The sequence below is a fragment of the Vigna unguiculata genome, chromosome 8 (genome assembly GCF_037176805.1).
Source record: "Vigna unguiculata cultivar grain cowpea cultivar isolate G323 ecotype 2 chromosome 8, ASM3717680v1, whole genome shotgun sequence".
Lineage (NCBI taxonomy): Eukaryota > Viridiplantae > Streptophyta > Magnoliopsida > Fabales > Fabaceae > Vigna > Vigna unguiculata.
Window position 1 is genome coordinate 11,780,068 of NC_140799.1, and position 23,067 is coordinate 11,803,134.

The 23,067-nt window shown below is 34.5% G+C and overlaps 1 protein-coding gene and 1 long non-coding RNA gene across 5 annotated transcripts; one reads left to right on the plus strand and one right to left on the minus strand.

Moving 5' to 3' along the window:
- The first annotated feature begins 992 nt into the window (after positions 1-992).
- LOC114195650 (glutathione S-transferase TCHQD-like) lies at positions 993-3,651 on the plus strand. 4 transcript variants are annotated; one of them, XM_028086191.2, is made up of 4 exons: positions 997-1,146; positions 1,889-1,921; positions 2,027-2,270; positions 2,644-3,651. In XM_028086191.2, the coding sequence occupies exons 3-4, from the start codon at positions 2,062-2,064 to the stop codon at positions 3,236-3,238; spliced, it is 804 nt and encodes a 267-aa protein (XP_027941992.2). In that variant the 5' UTR covers positions 997-1,146; positions 1,889-1,921; positions 2,027-2,061; the 3' UTR covers positions 3,239-3,651. The 4 variants fall into 4 exon arrangements, with proteins under 4 accessions (XP_027941991.2, XP_085521426.1, XP_027941992.2 ...); XM_028086192.2 differs by having other exon boundaries at positions 998-1,146; positions 1,889-1,904; positions 1,982-2,270; XM_028086190.2 differs by lacking the exon at positions 1,889-1,921 and having other exon boundaries at positions 993-1,146; positions 1,982-2,270.
- An 18,573-nt stretch (positions 3,652-22,224) lies between these two features.
- Positions 22,225-23,067, minus strand: LOC146884145 (uncharacterized). The gene is made up of 3 exons (XR_014984049.1): positions 22,939-23,067; positions 22,405-22,571; positions 22,225-22,328 (listed from the first exon to the last, which is right to left on the minus strand). It is a non-coding gene; the product is annotated as an uncharacterized LOC146884145 (long non-coding RNA).

Below are 23,067 nucleotides of genomic sequence, written 5' to 3' on the forward strand. Positions count from 1 at the left end.
TTCTGACCATCGTGGGCTTACTATTTTTTAGGTGTTTTGGCTTCGTCAAATATTTTAAAGTGGTCGGTGTAGTCCGATTTCTTCTCTAGTTGGTTTATGTCGTCATTGTTCGCATGTCGTCCTAGGTTGACTATTCCTTTAGCAGCTTTGGTTATGGGTTTAGGCCGGTTAAGCCTAGGTCGACCTGAGTCAGCTACCTGAGTTGTTTTCGATATAGATGTGGTGATTATTTATTGTTATTATTTGGTTGAGTTGGCTAGATACGTGTGTGTGTATATATATATATATATATATATATATATATATATATATATATATATATATATATATATATATATATATATTTCATGTTATATATTTGATTATAATTTATTCATAATTTATACTTTAATTGGACAAATGTTATAATTTTAGTATATTAAAATACTTTTACATTGTTATGGATTGGAATCATTTAAATATATTTTTCTTTCTTAAAAACGTAAGAGAATTTTAGATTTTAAAAAACAGACAATACACAATAATTAATTTTATCAATATTATCTCAATAATTTGAAGTCGAAATATAATCTTATTTGTGAGAAAACAAATAATACCTTAAATACATTAATCGATCTTAATCATATTATTTTTAAGATTTGAGGGAAAAATGATTATTAATTTAAAAGCGTATAATTTTAAGTTATTATCTTATTGTATATGTTTTTAAAAATTAGGTGTAACAAATGAATCATTTTAATTTTCTTTACTTTTAATATTGACTAATTATACAAGTATACTAGATGCTTTGATTATTTTTCTTTTGCGATTAATATGATTTTATTCTTTCTATTTTCGTTCAAAAATAACTTTCATATTAGCATATAATTACTCACCAGAGCAAGAAATTTGACCCACGTGTCCAAAACCTAACAACAGAACGCATAGACCATGGTTTTCAATTACCCAATATTAATAATATAATATACATGATCTAAAAGCAGCACAAGTTATGGAAGTTTCGCACTTTGCATATTTTTTACTCTTCACTTTGTAGTTTAGTTCAAGCCTTTTCAGCTTTTTATTCTTGTCTCCTGCAAAATTCTCCAAAAGCCCAACTCAACGCTAACTTGTTCCTTTCCCTGTTTTTCTCTTCTCTGCTTCTGGGTATGTCATTCTCCTCAACTTTAATTTCTGTTATCACACGATGAAACACCATTTACCTTGTCAAATTGATGTCTGCTTATGCTTATTTTGTCCCAACACTTTCATTTTCTTTTTTTTGTGAAATGGGTTGCGTTTGAGTTTGCATAATTCCAAGTTATTTATCTGTTGTTTGCAATATTTATGTTTCTTTTTGGTCTTCTTGAAGATGGTTGGGAGTTTTGATCACTATTGGTTCTTTACAGCTAAGTTGATTGATTTCTTTGGGAATCTGAGCTTTGGAATCTTGATCTTCCAAAACACCTTCAATCCTCAAACCCCCATTACCGAAATGGGTCCTCGTGTCTTGAATATTTTATTTGATTTTGTGCTTGGTTTGCTAGTACTTACCAAATTACATAGTCATCAAATTTTGTGGTTTAGTGACATTTTAATGGAGTGTTTATCGGCTGATAACTAATATTTATCTGAAAAATGTCCTTCCATATTAAGTGAGGTATCTCCTTTCAATCATATTTTATCCGTCCAGACTCAAAACTTTGCTTAAAGGTTATCCAAAACATTGCTTAAAGGATCTGAGTTTAGTTTCACTTAAACAAGCACCGTATTGTTCAAGAAGTTGTATTAGTAGTAGTAAGCATCCAATCTGGTTCTGGTTGTATCCAATCGAGATTGTATGATGTGTGGCTTTAATTTTCTATGCTATGCATTAATTATGGTTCATGACATGAGGCTTCTATAACAGGTTAGCACTAATTTGGGTGAGCAAAGGACAATGGTGAGTAGTTAACCAGTTACTAATTGTTCTCAAGACAATTTTGTTATCATTGTTTTGCAGCCCTGAATGCCATCTCAGTGGTTCCTGTATGGTTTTTGGTGTTAGCACACTACCTGCAAGAAATATTGCCTGAGAAGAAGATGCAGCTATATCATCATCCGTTGGATTTGGACAGCCAGAGGGTGAGAATTTCATTGGAGGAGGAGGGTGTGGATTATACATCTCACCATGTCAATCCCATTACTGGCAAGAACTTGGATTCTTCTTTCTTCAAGATGAATCGCCGTGGAAGGGTCCCGGTTTTCCAAAATGGTTCTCATATCATTTACAACACTATTGATATAATCCAGTATGTCTTATACTTCTCACCCTTCTTGTATCATTCTATTTATTTCGACTTACATATATAAATGTGCATAAACAGAACCATTTTTGTAAAAACTATTCCTATGTTGCTCTTGAAATTGAAATTAAAACGAAAAAGTAGTTGAAAAATTGGTTACTGACCAAGTCCTCTCTTCATATACATCACTACTCCAAAACCAGTTCCCTCCAAGTGGCAAATAGTATAGTCATGCATTTCAGATATGAACTGCTTTGTATTGTTTCTTGATAAAGCTTAATTATTTGCACACTAAGAGTGAAGAGTGTGTTCAATTTTGAGTTTACTTTCACACCGTTATGTTACAAACAGAAGTTATACAGTTGGGCTGAATGTTCAGGTACATCGAAAGAATTGCTGTGGTTTCCTCAGGGGCTGACAGTATCAGTACCAGTAACAGGGAAGTGATTGAATGGATGCAGAGGATACAAGACTGGGACCCCAAGTTTTTCACACTTGCACATATACCTGAGAAATACCGTGTTTATGTTTCCAAGTTCATAAGGCAAGTGGTGATTGCTCGCATGTCTGAGTCACCTGAATTAGCAGGAGATTACCATAGGAAGTTGAGAGAAGCCTATGAGACCGAAGAGAAATTGAAAGAAGCAGACGTTTTGAGAAGGAGCAAAGAGCATTTGGTTAGATTGCTTGATGAGGTGGAGAGGCAACTGTGTGAAACACCTTTTTTGGCAGGTCAAGATTTTACCATGGCTGATGTGATGCTCATTCCAGTATTAGCTCGTTTAAAACTCTTGGATTTAGAGAATGAATACATAACTGGAAGGCCAAACATTGCTGAGTATTGGCTTTTGGTTCAGCAAAGGCCTAGTTATAAAAGGGTGATTGGTAAGTACTTCAATGGTTGGAGAAAGCACAAAACACTCTTGAAAACATGGTTCTTGGTTCGTATTCGAAGTTTGCTGAAGAGGTACTAGTGCAACAGGTACTAGTGCAACACTTGTATATCTGTCAGGATTTCCAAAAGGGGGTTGAACAAATCAACATAGGAGATAATCATTCTGTGTATGGTGGGGCAAGGGAACTTATGTCAGACATTGTACTTTATTTGTTCTACCTTTTTCTTTCAACACTTTTTTCTTGATGCTGGAGGAAGATCTGCAGTCAAAGTGGGCAGCATAAAAACATCTTTTGGCTGAGTATTGAAACAATTCATTCACTGCAATATTCATCCATTGAAAGAATAATGTAAGGGAAAAATTGTTCATACTGACACTGGAATCACAGGGTTGCTGCTGGTTGTATGTACATTAATTCTGATACTTGTAAATGTAATCAAAGAAACATATATAGTGTAATGGTATATATACATTTTCTTCTTTTGTGAACAGCATGTTGAACTACAAGTTGCAGTTTGAACAATGGACTAGAGACACTACATCATCTACTCTCAGACTATCTGTTTCTGTTTATCATAAAATATCAGTCTTTGATTACTCTGTCACTCAATGAGTTATTGATTGTTTACACTAATTAAACTATATTAAATAAATAAATAATTACATATATGATAAAAAATTATTTTGCTTTTAAATTTGTCAATTCAATAACAGACCTAGGATAAGCATGCGTAAGGACGACGATTTTTTTTTGTTATTGTTGATATTTGTGATTTTAGACAGACTTGCCTTTTTTATGTTTCATCCAAAAATCTTTATATCTAAGCTAAATTATTAATTTGTTTTTCTTAGGCCTGAATCATATTTTATGATAAATAATATTCTATGTAATTAATGAAAGAAGTATTATTACATATCTTCTAAAAGTTATACTTTTTAGGAGGTTAGAAAGATTTGAGACTATTAACTCATACAAAAGTATAATAAATTTGTAAGGTTATCTAATTATATATTATTTAGTTTATTTATTTTTTTTATAAAATATGAAACTTCCAATTCACAGTTGAATTGAATTTTTTAACAAATATAGGAGATATAAAGTTTGAAATCCTGTTGTACTAATTGCAATGTTAGAATTCTTTCAATAGCAGGTGGCTAATTGTGTAGCAGAATTTTATTGTTTTCAAAATTAACGCTACAGCGGAGGAGAATTAATTTCAACATTAACGCTACATTTAGTATTTGGATTATTTATTGGATTTTGTTGTTGTGAGACCACTTTTTATTAAAATACTATTTTGAGAAGGGGTTGGGCATGACCTTTTTTAGGCCCAAAGGTCGACCCATTTTGCGGACCTCCAAGATCTCTTTTCAGCCCTAACATCTTTTATTTGTCACCTTTTCTAAAAACAGTTCCATCTCCTTCCTCCAACTCTTGAGCAGCAGCTCTGTTAGGACACCAATTTTTGTCTCGTTGAGTTAGTGAATCTTCCTTGTTCGGAACTGCCTGAGCTCACATCTCCATGTAAGTAGACCTCCACCATCTTTTACCAGCTGTTTTGTTGTGGCCCTGCCTAGGGTTCGTCTTAGTAACTCTATTTTGTTTCGGGTGTCAATATTTTCAGCCCCTTAATCTGTTCCTGGAGCTGTGGTACTCTTCCTTGGGGTCTTGTTTCGTTTGACTAAGTTTTATTAAGGTAAGGGGATCTACACCTTGTATTCATGTTATTTCTATTTTATGTGATTAGTGTTTTGTGGAATGAGACAATATTGGGGAAAACGTTAATTTTTGGTGTATTTTCAAGTTAGGGCTTCAAATATTCATGAAACGGTGATATTTGACGTTATTTTTCGTATTTTAGAAGAGTCGGGTGGTCGTTGGGCGAGTGCCTTGGTCGCTGGGCGACTATGTCTTTTTCTGATATGCGCAGTTTTAGTAAAATTGACTTTTCCGACTCATTAACTGTTGAATTGAGCTCAAATTTTGATATTTGGTTCATACCTTCTATTTTATGGTTTGACCGGTTGGATAATCGATTAAATGTCTGTAGCTTGAGAAATGTGTCACACATTACTGTAGTGATTTTGGTTTTGTGATAATAAATTTTCTTAGGAATTTTGGTGTAAGAATTATGGTTGTGTGTTGTGCTTGATTGTATGGAATTGCATGTACTTAAATGTTGGCACTCACTTATTTGAGATGAATACTATTTTGTGATATATGTATGTCATGGTATGCATTTATAAAGTATGAGATTAAGTGAAATCTTGTTATATTGAGTATGAAATGGAAAAAATAACTTGTTTTGTTGGTGGTGGATTGGCATGAGACTTGAATGATTGAGATGACATGTGAAAATTATTGGTAAAAGAGTTTCAAAGGAAACTCTTGGTGATGGTGGTTAGTGTATACCTTGATATATAAGATATCTAGATAAATGAAGGTATCCTGATTTATGTGGTGAGAGTGGCAGGAGGTCCTAGTCTTGAGACATATTGGGCCCAAGACATTAGAGGATTAACCCTGTGTGTGGTTGGGTGATAATCCCTTGCGTCTAGACTCTGCAGAGTGTAGAAACCACCACAGGCGCATACTTCCTTTAGAATTCTATATCAAGAGTATGATCCGGATAATCGAGTCAAAAAGTCCTGTATTTGTTTGCTTTAACATTATTTGGGTGCCTACTGCTTCATATGATTTTAATCTAATTTAGCTTTTATTTGCCCTGTAACATGATTAAAAAATTTTACTCTAGCTTAACCTGTTTGTTTGGTTTTTCCTTTTGCGATGATCATCAATTAATTGGTGTGAGCATATGCGGAAACCCCTGGTGGTCATCAGGATGATGGGAGTGTTGCGGTTTAGATGAACCATGCTTTGGTGCTAGCTCATTAATGAGCCCCTTTTTGGAAGAACAATAACTGTGTTGTAATTCTCTGTTCTATGGGCAGTTCTTTTGCGTACTGTTAGCTTTTATATTTTGTTACTGGTCATTATTTTGTGCCTTAACTTTTATTCCAAGTATATTTTGGATTATTGTAATAGTTAGTACATGTATGCTTCATGTCGTGTGCTCTTTTATATTATAATCATGTGATGTTTAATTTTAGTAGATTACTCTATTTAAAATGGGATGTCACAGTTGTTATCCCTTTATTTTATCTTATTGTAAAATATTAATTTTTTAATATTAGAATCAATATATTTTGAAAATATACTATGTAGTATGAAAACTCAAACAAAGAATCTATACTTGAACATTAATTATTTATTTTGATTAGAATGGCTTCTAATTTCTACTCTTAAATGTAATATTATAAGTAATAGTCTACTAATGGCACTTTTGCATATAATTTATAAATATAAATATATTTTGTTATGAAATTTATGGATGTCCATTGAGTTGCTAGCAGTTACCTATGATTGATTGCTATTGATGTTATCATTAGTATTGTAACTATTGAGTTGTATCCCTTGGGTTGCCTTTTGTATCTATAAATAAGGACTTCTCCTATTGATACATGACATACAAAAATCAGTCTCTACTCTCTATTTTCTTTCTCTCCTTTATTTTATAACACGTTATTAGCACGAAAGTTATCCAATTGAGTTAGTGGAGATGTTTCCTCTTTAAGGACAATGCTCTGCGTACATCAATCCAGACTCTTTCTAATCCTTTCCTTATTGATAATTTTGTTTTATATTTTTATTTTTTGTGATAAAAAACTATTTTACTTTATCAAGTTTCATATTTGTCTTATTATCATTATTATTATTTTTATTATGATGATGATTATTTTTATTATTGGCTATATTAATTTTATAGTTTCATAAATAAAATTTGATTATTATCAATATTTTATGAGCCCGTTTTAAACGAGTTAAACCTTACAAAATTTGAATTTGTGAATTTTGATATTACAAGAAAAAAATTACTCATATTTTTGAGTATTAGAGACTGAAATACATCTAGATGCAATGAGTCTTGATGATGCTCTAAAAAAAAGGAAGGAGGAAATAAAGCTTCTGAGTAATAATTTACTCTTGTAACAACAATATCATGAAAAAAAGTATTTCACAAATATTCTCAAATTATTTTATGCCTTCTTATAGCTAAACAAAACAATGAGTTTTTGATGAAAAATCATGAGACTAAATTGGTTATGCTTCATTCCCAGAAGTGAATGCAGCAACATCCATGAGACTAAGTTAGTTATGCTTCATTCACAGAAGTTAATGCAACTACATCTAATCCATATTTTTGTGATCATAAAGGAAATTTCGAAGAGAATCAGAAGTGGCACAATAGTATGAAAAGGAGAAAAGAAAAAGATGAAAACAATGATAAATAATATGAAAATATAATTTATCACTACGGTGGTAAAGACCATTTGGGTCATACTTGTCTTATATCAAAGTATCCTAAGAAACAGGGAGAAGAACATAGAAACACACTTTGTGTTTATAAAGATGATGATTTTGATTTTGGCCATATAAATGTCACTCATCTTGATATTATTATTTTTCTTTGCTAAACTAAATGAAATGGAAGATGGAAACATTAATCACCTCGTTGGTGATGGAAGTATTAAGAATTTGTATTTTTTTATATAAAATAGTAGAAGAAGTTTCTATGTGACAGTAAAAAATATATTTTTATATATTAAATTATTTTTATTATAATTTAATTAATCTAAGGTGAATTCTCTATGGTATTATTACTATATAATATATGCATGTTTGATGTTGGTTATGTATAAGGAAGAAGAATCAAATTTTCTTTTATATTATGAAATGTATATGTGAAATGAGTGTATAATGAACATTTATTATTATTATTATTATTATTATTTTATAAACTTTATCCTAGTAAATTATTTAAAAAATAAAAATAATTCAATTTATAAGTAATTGAAATGTTATATTTTAATTTCTTAAGATTACCAAAATCTCTCGCCATATTCATGTTGTTAAGTCTTTGCTTCTCTTTTATTGCATTGGCATTGAGATTATTCTTATAATTTCTTAGTACCTCTCATTTTAGTACACCTTTGCAAGTTGAGTGTTGCATGGCAGAAGAAGAAAGCCAATGGAGGAAAGGGCTATGGGTTACAACTTCTAATAAAGAACATGTGTTCCCCATTAGCCACATTTGGTTGTATTTTCCTTATTCCAATACTCTCTTCGTTGTTTGTTAACATAGCTTTTGTTCCTCCATTTCTCTCCATTCTCCTATTTCGATGTGTTGGATTAGCCTGATTAGTTAGCCAAAGTTTATTTACATTACTGTGTTGTCTTCATTAAATTATGCAATCAACTACGATCATTATATAATCATTTGTTTATGTTTGAAAAAATAATTCCCTTAATTGACTACACCAGTGTAGAAAAGGGTTTTTGCCGCGGTTATTTTGGTCATTTGGCCTCGGTTTAAGACCCGAGGCATATCTAGCCGAGGTAAAAAAGTCCACCTTTCTGCCCCGGTTCTTACCCGAGGCATATCTCATCATTACTGCCTCGGTTCTGATACCAACTGAGGCATAAAATACGTTAAAAATTTAAAAAAAAAATCTGAAATGGCTGGAACCTGCAAGAACACAAGAAAGCAAAAATGCAACTCCGCCAGTTCGCAAAACCTCAACACCTCGCGCGTCCAAAATCTCGTGCCAACAACCATTAAATCAACCATTATGTGAAGTTCACCTGCACCAAAACGTGAGGAAACACAGCAAGACGAACCCCAACCCTACAGGAAAAACACCCAAGAAAATGGATTCAAATCGCAAAATGGAAACGCAAAAAATACCCCAATGTGCGGACGAAGGTAAGCTGTTGTTCTCGTCGGAGGAGGCACAGCGTCGACAGCAAGTGGAGAAGGCGGGCATGGCGGCGGATCTGCGATAGTGGGTCGCGGGACTGAACAGTGAAGATGCAATCTGCAACAATGGTGGCGAAACGGCGTGGAGGCACAACGCTGATTTTCGAAGGTAGAAGATGCATCTACAGTGCAGCGGACTTAGGTTTTTAAAACCTAACTGGCCTTACTGCCTCGGTTGATTCGAAACCGAGGCACATACTCACGAAAAAAAAAATCAGCCACGTGGAAAAATTCTGGCACTGATAGGCCTCGGTTCAGTGGGACCCAAGGCATAAAACTGACCAATTATTTTTGAATTTTAAAAAAAGCGGGAAAGTGTGAGTTTCTGACAGCGTTACTGCCTCAATTGAATTTATAACCAAGGCATAAACATTCATAGGCCTCGGTTGTTTAGTTAACCGAGGCATAAAAGTTGTTCGAAATCACAAAAATGCCACCGCGTTCTTATCCACCTCGTTTGCGCAAGAACCGAGGCATATAGGGCGCTGTCTAAACATGAAACTGCACTAGTACTATGTGCATGCATAATCTTAATATTTATTTACAATCTTAATATTTCAAAATATAAAATACATGTGAAAAATAAATTAAAATATATTTTGAAATATTTATTTTCATAATATTTATAATAACTCATATTTTCTAAATTTTAAAAATTTCAACGTCCATACAATAATATATCTTTTTATCCATACTAATAGAATAAATATAATTAAATATTATATATTGGTATAAAAATGTATAATGAATATTTAATATTAAATGTATAAGGTGATTATATATATATATATATATATATATATATATATATATATATGTGTGTGTGTGTGTGTGTGTGTGTGTTTTTTTTTAAGGTTTTGTTAGATATCAGTATATGTGGCATTGTATTTTATTTGGATTAAATATTTGATACAGTGGATTTTTAATAAAATATGGATTTGATGATTTTTAATATATAATGTTATTTTATTTGACTCATGGTTTTGATTCTATATATAAGGTATTATTATATTACGATTTTGTGTTTATATGGATATATGTAATTGAGTTTTAGTATTATTATATTATATCTATACGAATCTTTTAATATATGAATATTGTTTGCCTCGGTGGTTAAGGAAAATATTAATATTGGAATTCAAAGTTGATTTATAGTGTTAGTTTAGACAAAGATGGTTGTTGTTGTTGTCTATTTTAAATATATATATATATATATATATATATATATATATATATATATATATATATATATATATATATATATATATATATATATATATATATGATCATTTTGATATGCAGTAATATTGGATAGACTAAATATAATGTATTTTGTTGATAGTGCAAGAATTAAACTCTAAAGATTATTAATTTATTTTTCTCTTATTTGCTTATTCGAGAAGTCAATATTAACATTATTTTTATATCACAAATAATGTTTTAAAGGCTCCAGAAGAACTACTACACTTCTACAAATAAGTCTAATAGAAACTTATTAAGTTCTAAAAATATTTGTTTAAATAGATATCATATTGAGACAAACAATGAAGAAGATATGAAATATCTTTATATCAATGGACTTGGGTTGAATAAAAATAAATAAAATGTGTATTGGAGAAATTATCAATCTTTCCTTATGGCTTGTACTAAACATATATTAGTACAATTGAAATGCATGTCATTGTAAACCTGAAGTTTACGAATCAAAAAGGGATTTCTTGTTTGGCATGATCAGTTGGGTCATCTTGGATCTATCATGATGCGAAAAATAGTTGAAAACTCTTGTGGACGCCCACTTAAGAGTCAAAAACTTCTTCAATCCAATGATTTCTCATGTAATACATGATTACATGGAAAGTTGATAATAAAACCATCAACCAAAAAAAAACTCTAGAAATGAGTCAATCTCATCTTTTGAAATGAATACAAGGTGATTTGTGGTCCAATGCACCCATCATGTGGATCATTAAGATATTTCACAATTTAATTGATGCATCAGCTAAATGGTCACATGTTTGTTTATTATCAACTTGCAATCAGACATTTGCAAAGTATTAGCACAATTAGTTAAGTTAAAAGATCACTTCCCAGATTATCCGTTTAAGAAATTTTGTCTTGATAATGTTGGTGAATTTACATCTTATGCTTTTCATGAGTATTGTATGTCAATTGGAATTGAAGTTGAACATCCAGTAGAAGATATGTTCATGCTCAAAATGGACTTGTAGAATTATGAATAAAACATCTAAAGCTGGTTGCAAGACCACTACTTATGAGAGCTAATCTTCCAATGACTACTTGGAGATATACAATTTTACATGTTATAATATTGATTCGCATCAAGCCAACAAGTTACCATAATTACTCTATTATGCAGTTGGTTTTTGGTCAGCAACCTAATTTTTTCATTTAAGAATTTTTGTATATGATCGAATCTTCCCACCAAAAGGGACTATGATGAGGCTTTAGAGATGATTGAGAATATATGTTGGATAGGAGACATATTTACAGTTTGATTTGTCAACTGTCATTTTTTATGAATGAGTTTTTCCAACATTAGGGGGAGAAAGAAAACAATTGGAAAAGAATATTGGTTGGAATGAATTATCATTGTCTCTCTTGATCCTCGTACAAAAGAATGTGAACTCGAAGTCCAAATGATAATTCATTTACAACTTAGTCAATCAATTATCAGATGTTTTTAATGACACAAATAGGATAATTAAATCACATATACGAAATGCTAATGCTCCCAATAGAATTGATATTAATTCATTACATGATTGAAGCGTGGTAAGTCTATTGGTTCCAAAGATAAAAATCCTCAAATGAGAATAGGAGCTAAAAAGACAAGATGAACTAATTGAGGAGGTGTAAATCACAAAAGATTCATTTGACATAATTAATAATTTGGTTCTAGAAGAACCTCAAGTACTTGAAATTGTTGAAAATGATGATATCTCAATAAATTATGTCATGAATAAGATAATATGGAATCAAAATGAAGTCAACGTTGACGATGCTTTAGCATATAATATAACGATGAATTTTATGAGTGACAATAAGGATCAAGATTGTCGACAAAGAAATGATTGGCCAAATGGAAAGATGAAATAGAAGCAAAATTAAATTTGCTTGTTAAACAAAAGGTTTTTGGACCTGTAGTCCGCACACCTGAAGGTGTAAAACTCATTGAGTACAAATGAATTTTTGCACTAAACAATATTATAAAGAATGATAATTATATGAAAATCCCTGAAGGATTTAATTTACCCAACAATGTAATTTCTAAAGTTGATTATTCAATAAAATTGAACAAGTCCCTTTTATGGATTAAAGCAATCAAGATCTATAGTTGTCCTTGTAAGTACTTGTTAAAAGAAAGGTACTTATCGTTGTATTTATGTGAAAATATCGATAACTGAATTTGTCAGAATCGTTGAAACTCCTAATGAGTTCACAAAGGCAATTGATTGCTTAAAGAAAGAATTTGAGATGAAAGATCTTGGAAGTACAAAAGTTTTGTTTAAAATTACAAATTGAGTATTTAAATACAAGTGTTTACATCAAGAGGTTTATATAATGAAAGTGCTTAAAAGGTTCTATATGGACAAGTTATATCATTTTTGCACTTCAATTGTGAGGTTCTTAGATGTTGATAAATGTCCTTTTGGACCTCACAATGATGAAGAACTTCTTGGTTAAGAAATACCATATTTTTAATGTCATAAGAGCACTAATGTATTTTGCTCATTGTCCTTTTAGACTTGATATAATATTTGTTGTAAATTTGTTAAGCAACATATAATTCTTCACCTACTAGAAGACATTGAATTAGTGTCAAATACATATTTCGTCACCTTAAGGGTACTTTTAATATAGGCTTATTTTTATCCAACTGATTCAAAATCAAATGAGTTATGTAGATGCAAGTTATTTATATGATCCTCACAATGGTTGATCACAAACAAGAAATTTCTTCACATGTGTTGGCACAATGATTTCATGGCAGTTAGTGAAACAAACCATAATAGCAATAGAGGTGTCAATTTGGCCCAACTCACAGGGTTTGGCCCTGGCCCATGTGGGTTAGGGCCAAAAAAGCCCCCAACAAAGAAGCCCACAAGGCCAAAAACCCTACAAAAGCCCTATGGGCCCGGGCCAACCCATGGGCTTTCATCTTCCACATGAAAAATTCATTATTTTTTAAAATATATTACTATTTGTGGGACAGGCCCAACGAATCGAACAAGCACGACGGCCCGAATAGGTCGAACGACCCAAACCTGCCCGACGACCTAGACAAGAATAACGACTCGAACGTGCCCGATGATCCAAACAGGCCCAACGACCCGAACAAGCCCAACGACCCGGACGAGTCCGACAACCAAAATAAACCCGACAACACGAACGGGCCCGACGACATGGACGGGCTCGACGACACGGACGGGCTCGACGACCCGGACGTGCCCAACGACCCGAACGGGCTCGACAAACCGGACAAGCCCTATGACCCAGACAAGCCCGATGACCCAAACGGACTTGACGACCTGAATGGACCCAACGACCCGAACGGGTCCTACGACCCAGACGGGCTCGACGACACAAATAGCCTGACGACCAAGACAGGCCCAACCACCCAGACGGGCCCAACGATCTGAACGGGCCCAACGACCCGGACGGGCCTAACGATTCGAACGGGCCTAATAATCCAGACAAGCCCAATGACCCAAACAAGCCCAACAACCCGAATGGGTCTGACAACCCGTATGGACCCGACGACCCAAACGAGCCATACGACCCAGACAAGCCCGATAACTCGGACAAGCCGGAAGACCCAGACGTACCTGACTACCCGGACTGGCCCAACGACTCGGACGGGCCCAACGACCCCGATGGGCCCAATGATCTGAATAGGCCCGACGACCCGTACCTACCCAACGACCCAAACAGGCCCAACAACCCAGACATGCCCAACGACCTGAACGGGCTCGACGACCCGGAGAGGACCGAAGACTCGGACTGGATCATCGGGCCCATCCGGGTCATTGGACCCGTTTGGATCGTCGGGCCAGTTTGGGTCTTCGGGCTCGTTGGGCCCGTCAAGGTCGTCGGGCCCTTCCGGGTCGTCTGACCCGTCCTTGTCATCGGGCTTGTCCAGGTCATCACCCCTGTCCGGGTCGTCAGGCCCACCCGGGTCGTCGGGCACATCCAAGTTGTCGGGCCCGTTCGGGTCGTCGGGCCTGTATGGATCATCTGGTCCATCCGGGTCGTTGGGCCCGTTCGAGTCTTCGGGCCCGTTAGGATCGTTGGGCTCGTCCGAGTCATTGGGCCTGTGTGGGTCATAGGGCCCGTCCGGGTCGTTGGGCTCGTCCGGGTTGTCAGGCCCGTTTGGGTCGTCGAGCCCGTTTGTGTTGTCGGGCATGTCCGAGTTTTGAGGCTCGTCCTTGTTATCTGGCTTGTCCTGGTCATTGGGCTCGTCTGGGTCGTCGAGCCCGTCTGTGTCACTCGACTTGATCTTTGACTATGACTTAATGTATTATTATTTGGGGGGCTAACCCACCTTAGCCCTAGCCCTAACCCACTAGAGAGGGGGCTTTATGAGCTAGGGCTTTTTTTTTGCCTCTTCATTTGGGGCCCCTCTAAAAGGGGCTTTATGAAGAGTGGGCCAGGGCTAGCCCATGGGCAAGGGGCCAAATTGACACCTCTAAATAGCATCATCATCAAATCATGCAAGTTTTAGCATTACATGAGGAAAAATGGAATCAACAACCATATATGAAAACAACAGTGCATGTATTGCTCCATTGAAAGAATGATATATTAAAGATTTATTTACAAAGTCTTTGCTAAGGAGAATCTTTGAGCAATTGCTTCACAAGATTGCACTCGTCATCTTAAAGATGTAAGTTTACATGAGGGGGAGAAATAGAAGATGTGATGAATAATATTATATCAAAGAATGAAGAATGATGTACTTTTTTTTCTTGACTAGGTTTTTATCCCAAAGGGTTTTCCTAGTAAGGTTTTAACGAGACACGTTCTCTGATCAATGGACACCCAAGGGGGAGTGTTATGAAATTTATGGATGTCCATTGAGTTGCTAGCAGTTACCAATGATTGATTTCTATTGATGTTATCATTAATATTGTAACCATTTAGTTGTATCCCTTGGATTGCCTTTTGTATCTATAAATAGGGACTTCTCCTATTGATAAATGACATACAAAAATCAGTCTCTACTCTCTATTTTCTTTCTCTCCTTTATTTTATAACATATTTATAATTTTTCTTGATTTTTAAAATGATTTTTACAACTCTTATATCGTCTAGAGGGAAATAAACAAGATATGCGTATATAAAATCTCAACAAATGATAAGTCAAGCATGGGACATATTCAAATGATATCTCAAGAAATATGCTATCCATGGATTTGATGAACCAATACAGATTAACATTTTCTTGGGAGGATTGAGAGCACAAACAAAGTTGGTGCTAGTTGCCTCAAATGGAGGCATGATCAAGTCAAAGACACCTAAAGAGGCCACGACGTTGATAAAGAATATGGCAACCAATGATTTTGAAGTGTAAAATGAGAGAATTCAATTGAAGAAAAAGGTGTATTGGAACTCCAAATTCAATATGTGTTGCTAGCCTAAAATAAGTTGATGACTCAACAACTAGAAGCCCTTATGAAGAAACTATCAACCCTAAATCCTAAACTCTAACCCTAAACCCTAACCCTAAACCCTAAACCATAAATCTTAAATCATAAAAGCACAAGAGCCTCTTTTCGCAATCTGGAAACCTAATTGGGTCAATTGGAAAACCAGATGGGGGAAAATTTGAGAAAAATTTCACTTCTAACATTGAAGTAAATCCAATAAAGACTATAAGGCTATCATAACATCGAGTGGAAATGTATTAGAAGAGAGGAAGGAAAAAAGGAAGGTTGAAAAAGTGAGAATGATGAGAAAAAAAATTGAAAAAAATGAGATTGAAGAAAGAATGAGTGAAAAGAATGAGGAAAGTTGAGGAAGGAAGTTAAAAGAAGAAAGAAGAGGAGAAAATTAAAGAGAAAGGTATGTAAAAATTTCTTCCATACCCACCAATTCCTTCAAAGAAAAACAAGGAGAAGCAAGTTACTCGCTTCATGGATATTTTCAAGAGGCTAGAGGTCAACATTCCTCTTTCAAAAGCATTACAACAAATGCCTTCTTTTGCTGAATTCGTGAAGGATTTCCTTAATAAAAAGATGAAGTATAAAGATGAGGAAATTGTTGAAGTTCAAGGAAACTACAGTGCTATTATCCAAAAAACTCTTTCTCTAAAGTTTAAATATCCTAGGAGTTTCACCATCTCTTGCACCATTGGGGAACAACATATGAGAAAAGTTCTCATTATCTTGGGAGCTAGTATTAATTTGATGCCACTTTTTGTACTGAAGAAGATCGGCGGACTTAATGTTAAGCCAACAAGGATGATAGATGAAGTTATCATCGATGTTGATGGGGAAAGCTGAAAGTAAGAAGTCAAAATGGAGAGGTGACATTCAATGTGTTTGAAGCTGAGAAAATTTTTCAGGATTTCTCTTCACAATTTGATAATAAGAATAAAGAGATATCAATGCAAGGAATGGTTAATGAGCTACATTAAGTTAGTGGAATCACTCAACTAAACGAAAAGGGTGATAGAAAGAATGATCATGGTATTATGAATGAAGAGAATAAATTTAGACCAGGCCAACCCGTGAAGTTTTGTCAACCCAAGTGGAAGATTATTCCTAGAAGATGGAAATCCAAATGGTCAAAGATATAGGTTGTTAAAGAAGTCAAAATTGATGGGAAGTGGAAATTGAAGATCCTTATTCTAAAAGGACAAAATATATGATTGGTAAAGCGTTGAAACTTTATAGGTGTGTTGAAGAGAAGAAATACACTAGTATAACTAATCACAAACCATAAATTACAGACGTCGAGCTAAAAGAAGTTAAACAAGAAAACTAATCACAAACCCAATATTTTCTTTTTTTAAGTTTTATTTTCTAAGTTTTTATTTTCCAATGAATAAGCATCATTGTTTCACAACTCGTTGGGCAACTCTGCTCGCCCAAAAAAAAAAATTAATTTGTGCCTGAACATGCTTAATTATTAAATTCTATCTGAATTTGTTCTAATCATGTTCTCAAACTATGAGTTGAATGTTTTGATGGTCAACTGTGTTAAGAATATGATTGAGCATTGATTTTCTTGTCTTATAATTAGGTGATGAAGGATTGACCCCAACCAAGGATGGAGGCACATGCTTAAGAAGACTAAGCATGTTTAGAAAGGAAGTTCACTAATCCTTCATCCCTTTCATTTGTGTTTATTATTTTTGATTCCATAAGTTGACTTAGTTGAATCAACTTTAGTTGACTTGTTGACCTTTGACTAGTTTGACTTGTTGACTATAGTTGACTTGACTTAAGCCAACATGCTAATCTATGTTTATTTGCTTTGTAGGTTAATTAGGAGTAAGAAAGCAATGCTAGGTGGCACATGGTGATTGGGGAGCATAAATGATGTGGATGAGAGGGTAAAACAAAGGCATAAAGCATAAAGTAAAAGGCATAAAACAAGTGTACCTATGTATCTTTGGTCTCCTTTGTTTTTAGCACACTTTGGCCACTTTTTGGAGACATATGAGACACATTCTTTGTCTCCTTTTGTGCTAGAACGAAATTAGCCTTGCACACACCATAGTTGCCTCTTTTGTCTCTCATTTTTGTAACCTTATTTGACCTAGTTTCTAGAAGCTTTGTGAAAGGAACCTTCACATCTAGATAGCTTGCTATCTTAATGTCCAGGGGATTTCACTTAGCTTTCTTAATCAACTCACACTATATTCAATAATCTTAAAAAGGAATAAGATAATCCTTCATCATTTGGTATCTAGAGCTTTGGTTGTCCTTGAATATGGTGTTTTCATGTTCTAACCTTGTCTTGTGTAGCTATCTTTGAATGGTCCACATAAAAATAGTGCTGGCAGCAACGTGTGCGTTTTTGAAAAAAAATACTGCAACTATCTCAGTGGTCTAAAAGTAACGTTCTTTATATCAAAAGAAAGCTCTCTGAGTCTAGTTTCCAACAAAAAACGAATTAACGCATTTGGAGTTCTGTGGAGAGAGTTATGATCTAATGAGTGAGCAAAGGTCAGAGCTGCCGAGAATACGAAAAAACAACGTTTTCAGGTTATGTTGTGGCAATTTTGGCTTCGGTTTTGTGACTCTTTTGCTCCTAAATGTGGTTGGATAACATGTCTTTTGATGCTTACTCTTTGAGCCTCAAATCCATGAGTTTAAATGCATGATAGCTACATGTTTGTGTCTTTGTGTATGTCATGTTGAGTCTTTAAATGTGTCTAACTTTTGCTTGAGTCATATGTCATATGTTAACTTGAAGTTTTCTTATTCTTGTTTTTCCAAGTATTTGAATCTTGCTTTCACTTTATGTCTTGCTTGATGTATGCTCCATGAAATTGATTTTGGCCTAAAACTTGAGGAATTAAGTGTCCAAGCCACCTAAAACTCTTTCTCACCATTTTATGAAGCTAGTTGTGAAAAGAAGAAAATTTTTACACCAAAATTTATCAAAAAACCGAGAGCAAACTTGCTCATTGGTGAACTCAAAGTGTGTTTGTCACTAAGTGTTATGCTACTAGTTTTCATGCTTGAGAAATGAGTGATATTGGCAAATTAGTTCCATTCTTTGACTTGGTTATGATCTTTCTTGGTGTATGCATGATTTAGGACTAGGGAATGCATGTTCAAGTATTTTCCATGTCATTCTTATAATGTGCTTTTCTTGTTTTAGTCTTGTTAAAAGTTTGTCTCAAACTTTTCTTCTTTAGAGTTTAGCATTTCTTGTTTTTGTGCTTTTCTTGCTTGTCTTTAGGTACTCTTGGTTTTGTCATAGTATGTTTGTCTTCTTGAAATTCTTGAGTGTTTGAACCGAGCCACTTGTATGCAAGAAAAGGATTTTTGAACAAAGTGTTTTCTTCACTCCTTGGAGTAGCTTTGAGTGTAGCTTTGCCTTGTTACTTTGGGAGAGTGATCTAAACACTTGGGTTACATTTTGGGTTGCATTTGGTCTTGGTTTTCATGTTGTCTAAACTCTAATCAAATTATTTTGTCTCGAGTTTGAGTGTTTTTGTTGTAGGAATTATAGCAAGTTCATCAAATGCACCTACTCCAAACAAAAACAATACATTGATGAGATTGCTTTGGGATTTGGAGTTGTCTAGGAAGAAGTTCTTCGAACAATTGAGAAAAGAAAAGGAGCAAAGTGACCTAAGAATCCAAGAGCAAATTCAAAGGCTTGAAGCTAAAGAGCAAGAAAGAGAGGCTAGGAAAAGAGGGCACTCTAGGCACAAACCATCACAAGAGAAGCAAACTCCAAAGATTCCTAAGTTCTATGGTGGAAGTGATCCCAAAATCTTCCTTGATTGGGAAGCTAAAGTTGATCAAATTTTCAATGAAAATCATGTAAAGGATCAAGCACAAGTTGATCTAGTAGTTTTAGAATTTTTGGAGTATGCCAATACTTGGTGGCATCAATTATGTATGGACAATATTAACCAAGAGTCACTCGCGACTTCTTGGAGGGACCTTAAAAATTTGATGCGCACTAGATTTGTTCCTTCCTACTATAGGAGGGAGACTCTTTTGAAGCTCCAAAGGCTTCAACAAGGGTCCATATGTGTGGATGAATATTACAAGTTGATGGAGTCCATGCTTCTAAAAGTAGGACTCCAATTTGAAAGTGAAGAGGAAAAGGTAGCTAGATTTGTGAGTGGATTAAGGAGGGACATAAAAGATTTAGTAGAGTTATATGAGTACTCCTCTTTTGACAAAGTTTTACATTTGGCCACCAAAGTTGAAACTCAATTGCAAAAGAAAAAAGAGGCCAAGAGGAGTGGTTCATACAATGACTACTATTCTAGTACTTGGAAAGATAAAGAAAGAAAACATGATAAATCACCACCCAAGAGTTCCCAAGACCCACCTCCTAGGACTAATTCGTTTAGGCCTTCTAATGAAACTCCTAAAGGTACAAGGACAAGTTCTATGAAATGTTTTAAGTGTTTGGGATATGGGCACATAGCTTCAAATTTTCCTACCAAAAGAACCATGGCCTTAAACCTTAAAAGAGAAGTAGAGAGTGAACATTCTTCTCCCCCTTCCCCCAAAAGTACTTCTTCCCACACTTCTTCTTCAAGTGAAAAGATTAAACCCCTTGAAGGTGGATTGTTAATGATAAGGCACCAACTAAGACAAGTTTCCAAGGAACTTGACCCTTCTCAAAGACAAAATCTTTTTCATTCAAGGTGCCATATCAATGACAAACTATGTCCCCTCATCATAGATAATGGAAGTTGTGTAAATGTGGCTAGCACAAGGGTTGTGGACAAGCTTGGCTTGAAAACTATCCCTCATGCCAAGCCTTACAAACTATCATGGCTTAAGGAAGAAGACATTAAAGTAACTAAACAAGTCCTCATTAACTTTTCAATTGGAAATTTTAAAGATGAGGTGTTATGTGATGTTGTGCCTATGGAAGCAACTCATATTTTGCTAGGTAGGCCATGGCAATTTGATAGAAAAGTCTTTTATGATGGCCATGCTAACACCTATGCTTTCTCCTTCCAAGGCAAGAAGTTCACACTCCTACCTCTCTCACCCAATCAAGCAAATGAGGACAAAAATAAAGTGAAAGATAAGAGAAAAGATGAAAAAGAAAAAGAGCAAGTTACCTCCAAAGTGTTACTTGCCTCCAAAAAAAGATTTTCAAAGCAAGATGGACATCACCATTCTTCCTTCTCTTGCAAGGCTCAAAAGGAAGACCCAATGTGCAAGCATGAGAGGAAGAGTGGTCTAGAAAATAGGGATGGCCTAACCAAAGCTAGGGGTAGTACCCTTAGAAAGGATGGAACAAGAGCTCATAAAAGGGAGGCGCAAAACCTCCCCCAAATCAAGTCAAGCTCCATCTACAAAGGCTTAAAGAATTTGTGGTCAAATTCTCTCCTAGAAGGTGAGGATGATGAAGGATTGACCCCAACCAAGGATGGAGGCACATGCTTAAGAAGACTAAGCATGTTTAGAAAGGAAGTTCACTAATCCTTCATCCCTTTCATTTGTGTTTATTATTTTTGATTCCCTAAGTTGACTTAGTTGAATCAACTTTAGTTGACTTGTTGACCTTTGACTAGGTTTGACTTGTTGACTATAATTGACTTGACTTAAGCCAACATGCTAATCTATGTTTATTTGCTTTGTAGGTTAATTAGAAGTAAGAAAATAATGCTAGGTGGCGCATGGTGATTGGGGAGCATAAATGATGTGGATGAGAGAGTAAAGCAAAGGCATAAAGCATAAAGTAAAAGACATAAAACAAGTGTACCTATGTACCTTTGGTCTCCTTTCACTAACACAAAAAAGTCTTTTAACGTCCGATATTTTCGATCCTTGACGTCTGCCCAAACACTGACGTCGTACTGGGTGACGTTAAAATAACGTCGGAAAACAAAACAGACGTCACTTAACGTCGGGGCAAAAGGGGTCCGACGTTATCTAACGTCGGGGCCAAAAGCAGCAGACGTCAATTTTCGCGCTAAATGGAACCAAAAAACAGAGCAATTTGACTTCTGTTGGGCTCTGACAGACGTTAAATAACGTCGGCCACAGTAAGCTCAGACGTTAAATAACGTCTGTCAGAGCACCACCAGACGTCAATCTGCTCTATTTTTTTTTAATTTGGTTGTTTTTACAACATTCCCACACCTGAAAATCAGCAAATTCCCATAACAGTTTCATAATAATTTCAGCACAATTATGGAGTTACAGTTATATCTAATAACACTTAAGTTTCAACATATATTCTAAACTAATATACACAATTCCCATTAATCTTCTTGCTTGTTACACTAAACATTACAAATAAAATAAACACATATCAAAGTCATAAGTTGACATACAAAAATTAATAACTTTAAACTAAATGAGTTCTAATCTTTGAATATAATACTTTAAGTTGTTGGCCTCTAGGCTTACTCACAATTCTAATGAAATTTTGGAAACATAAAACATATGTTAGTTTTTATAACTAAGTAGATACATAAGTTATTGAAAAAAATTAATACTTATACTTGTAACATGTTTTTCAAAGCATATGGAATCTTCCTATGGCATAAATAAAACCATACAACCGTGCATTGTCTTGGAATGATGACACATAGTTGCCAATGATACCTACCGTCAATCACAAGTACTTAGCAAAAATAATTAATAATACTTCATAAAATATTACTAGAAAAAAAAAACATACGCATCAATGTATGGCGCAAAGTAGATCTCTCTATTTGACTCAACCATCCATGTTTGCAAATAAAGTTTGATGTGGTCATGTGAGTTTCCCGAAGGTTGAATGGTTTGAGGTTCAATGAATCCATATACGGCAGATCGACCTTGGTCCACAATGAATCTATAATAAATCTACATACATAAAATAAAAATTAATGCAACAACAATATTAAAAAATCAAATACAATTAGTCCAATTTTACAAATAACAATAAATATAATTTTATTTCGTAATTTTACAAATATTATTATAAAAATTCAATTAAAAAAAGAAATAGGCCAAAAAAACTAAAAAAAAAATAGTCTAAGATAAAAATTATAATTGCAAATAAAAAAATACAAGCAATTACATACATACAATGAAAAAGAAATAACAAGCAAAATAATCTCAAAACAATGCAAATGGGGATGAAAACGCATAATATTCGATTGAAAACGCCTAAAATCAATCCACAATCAAATACCAACTAGTTTGGTGGTGAAAAATGTTCGAAACTCACCTAGAGGAGGTCGGAATAATGGTCACCGACGGGAAGGATCGCGAAACACTGCAAATGAGGATGAAAACGGAAAATATTCGGTTCAAAACGCCTAAAATCAATCCATAATCAAATCCCAACAAGTTTGGT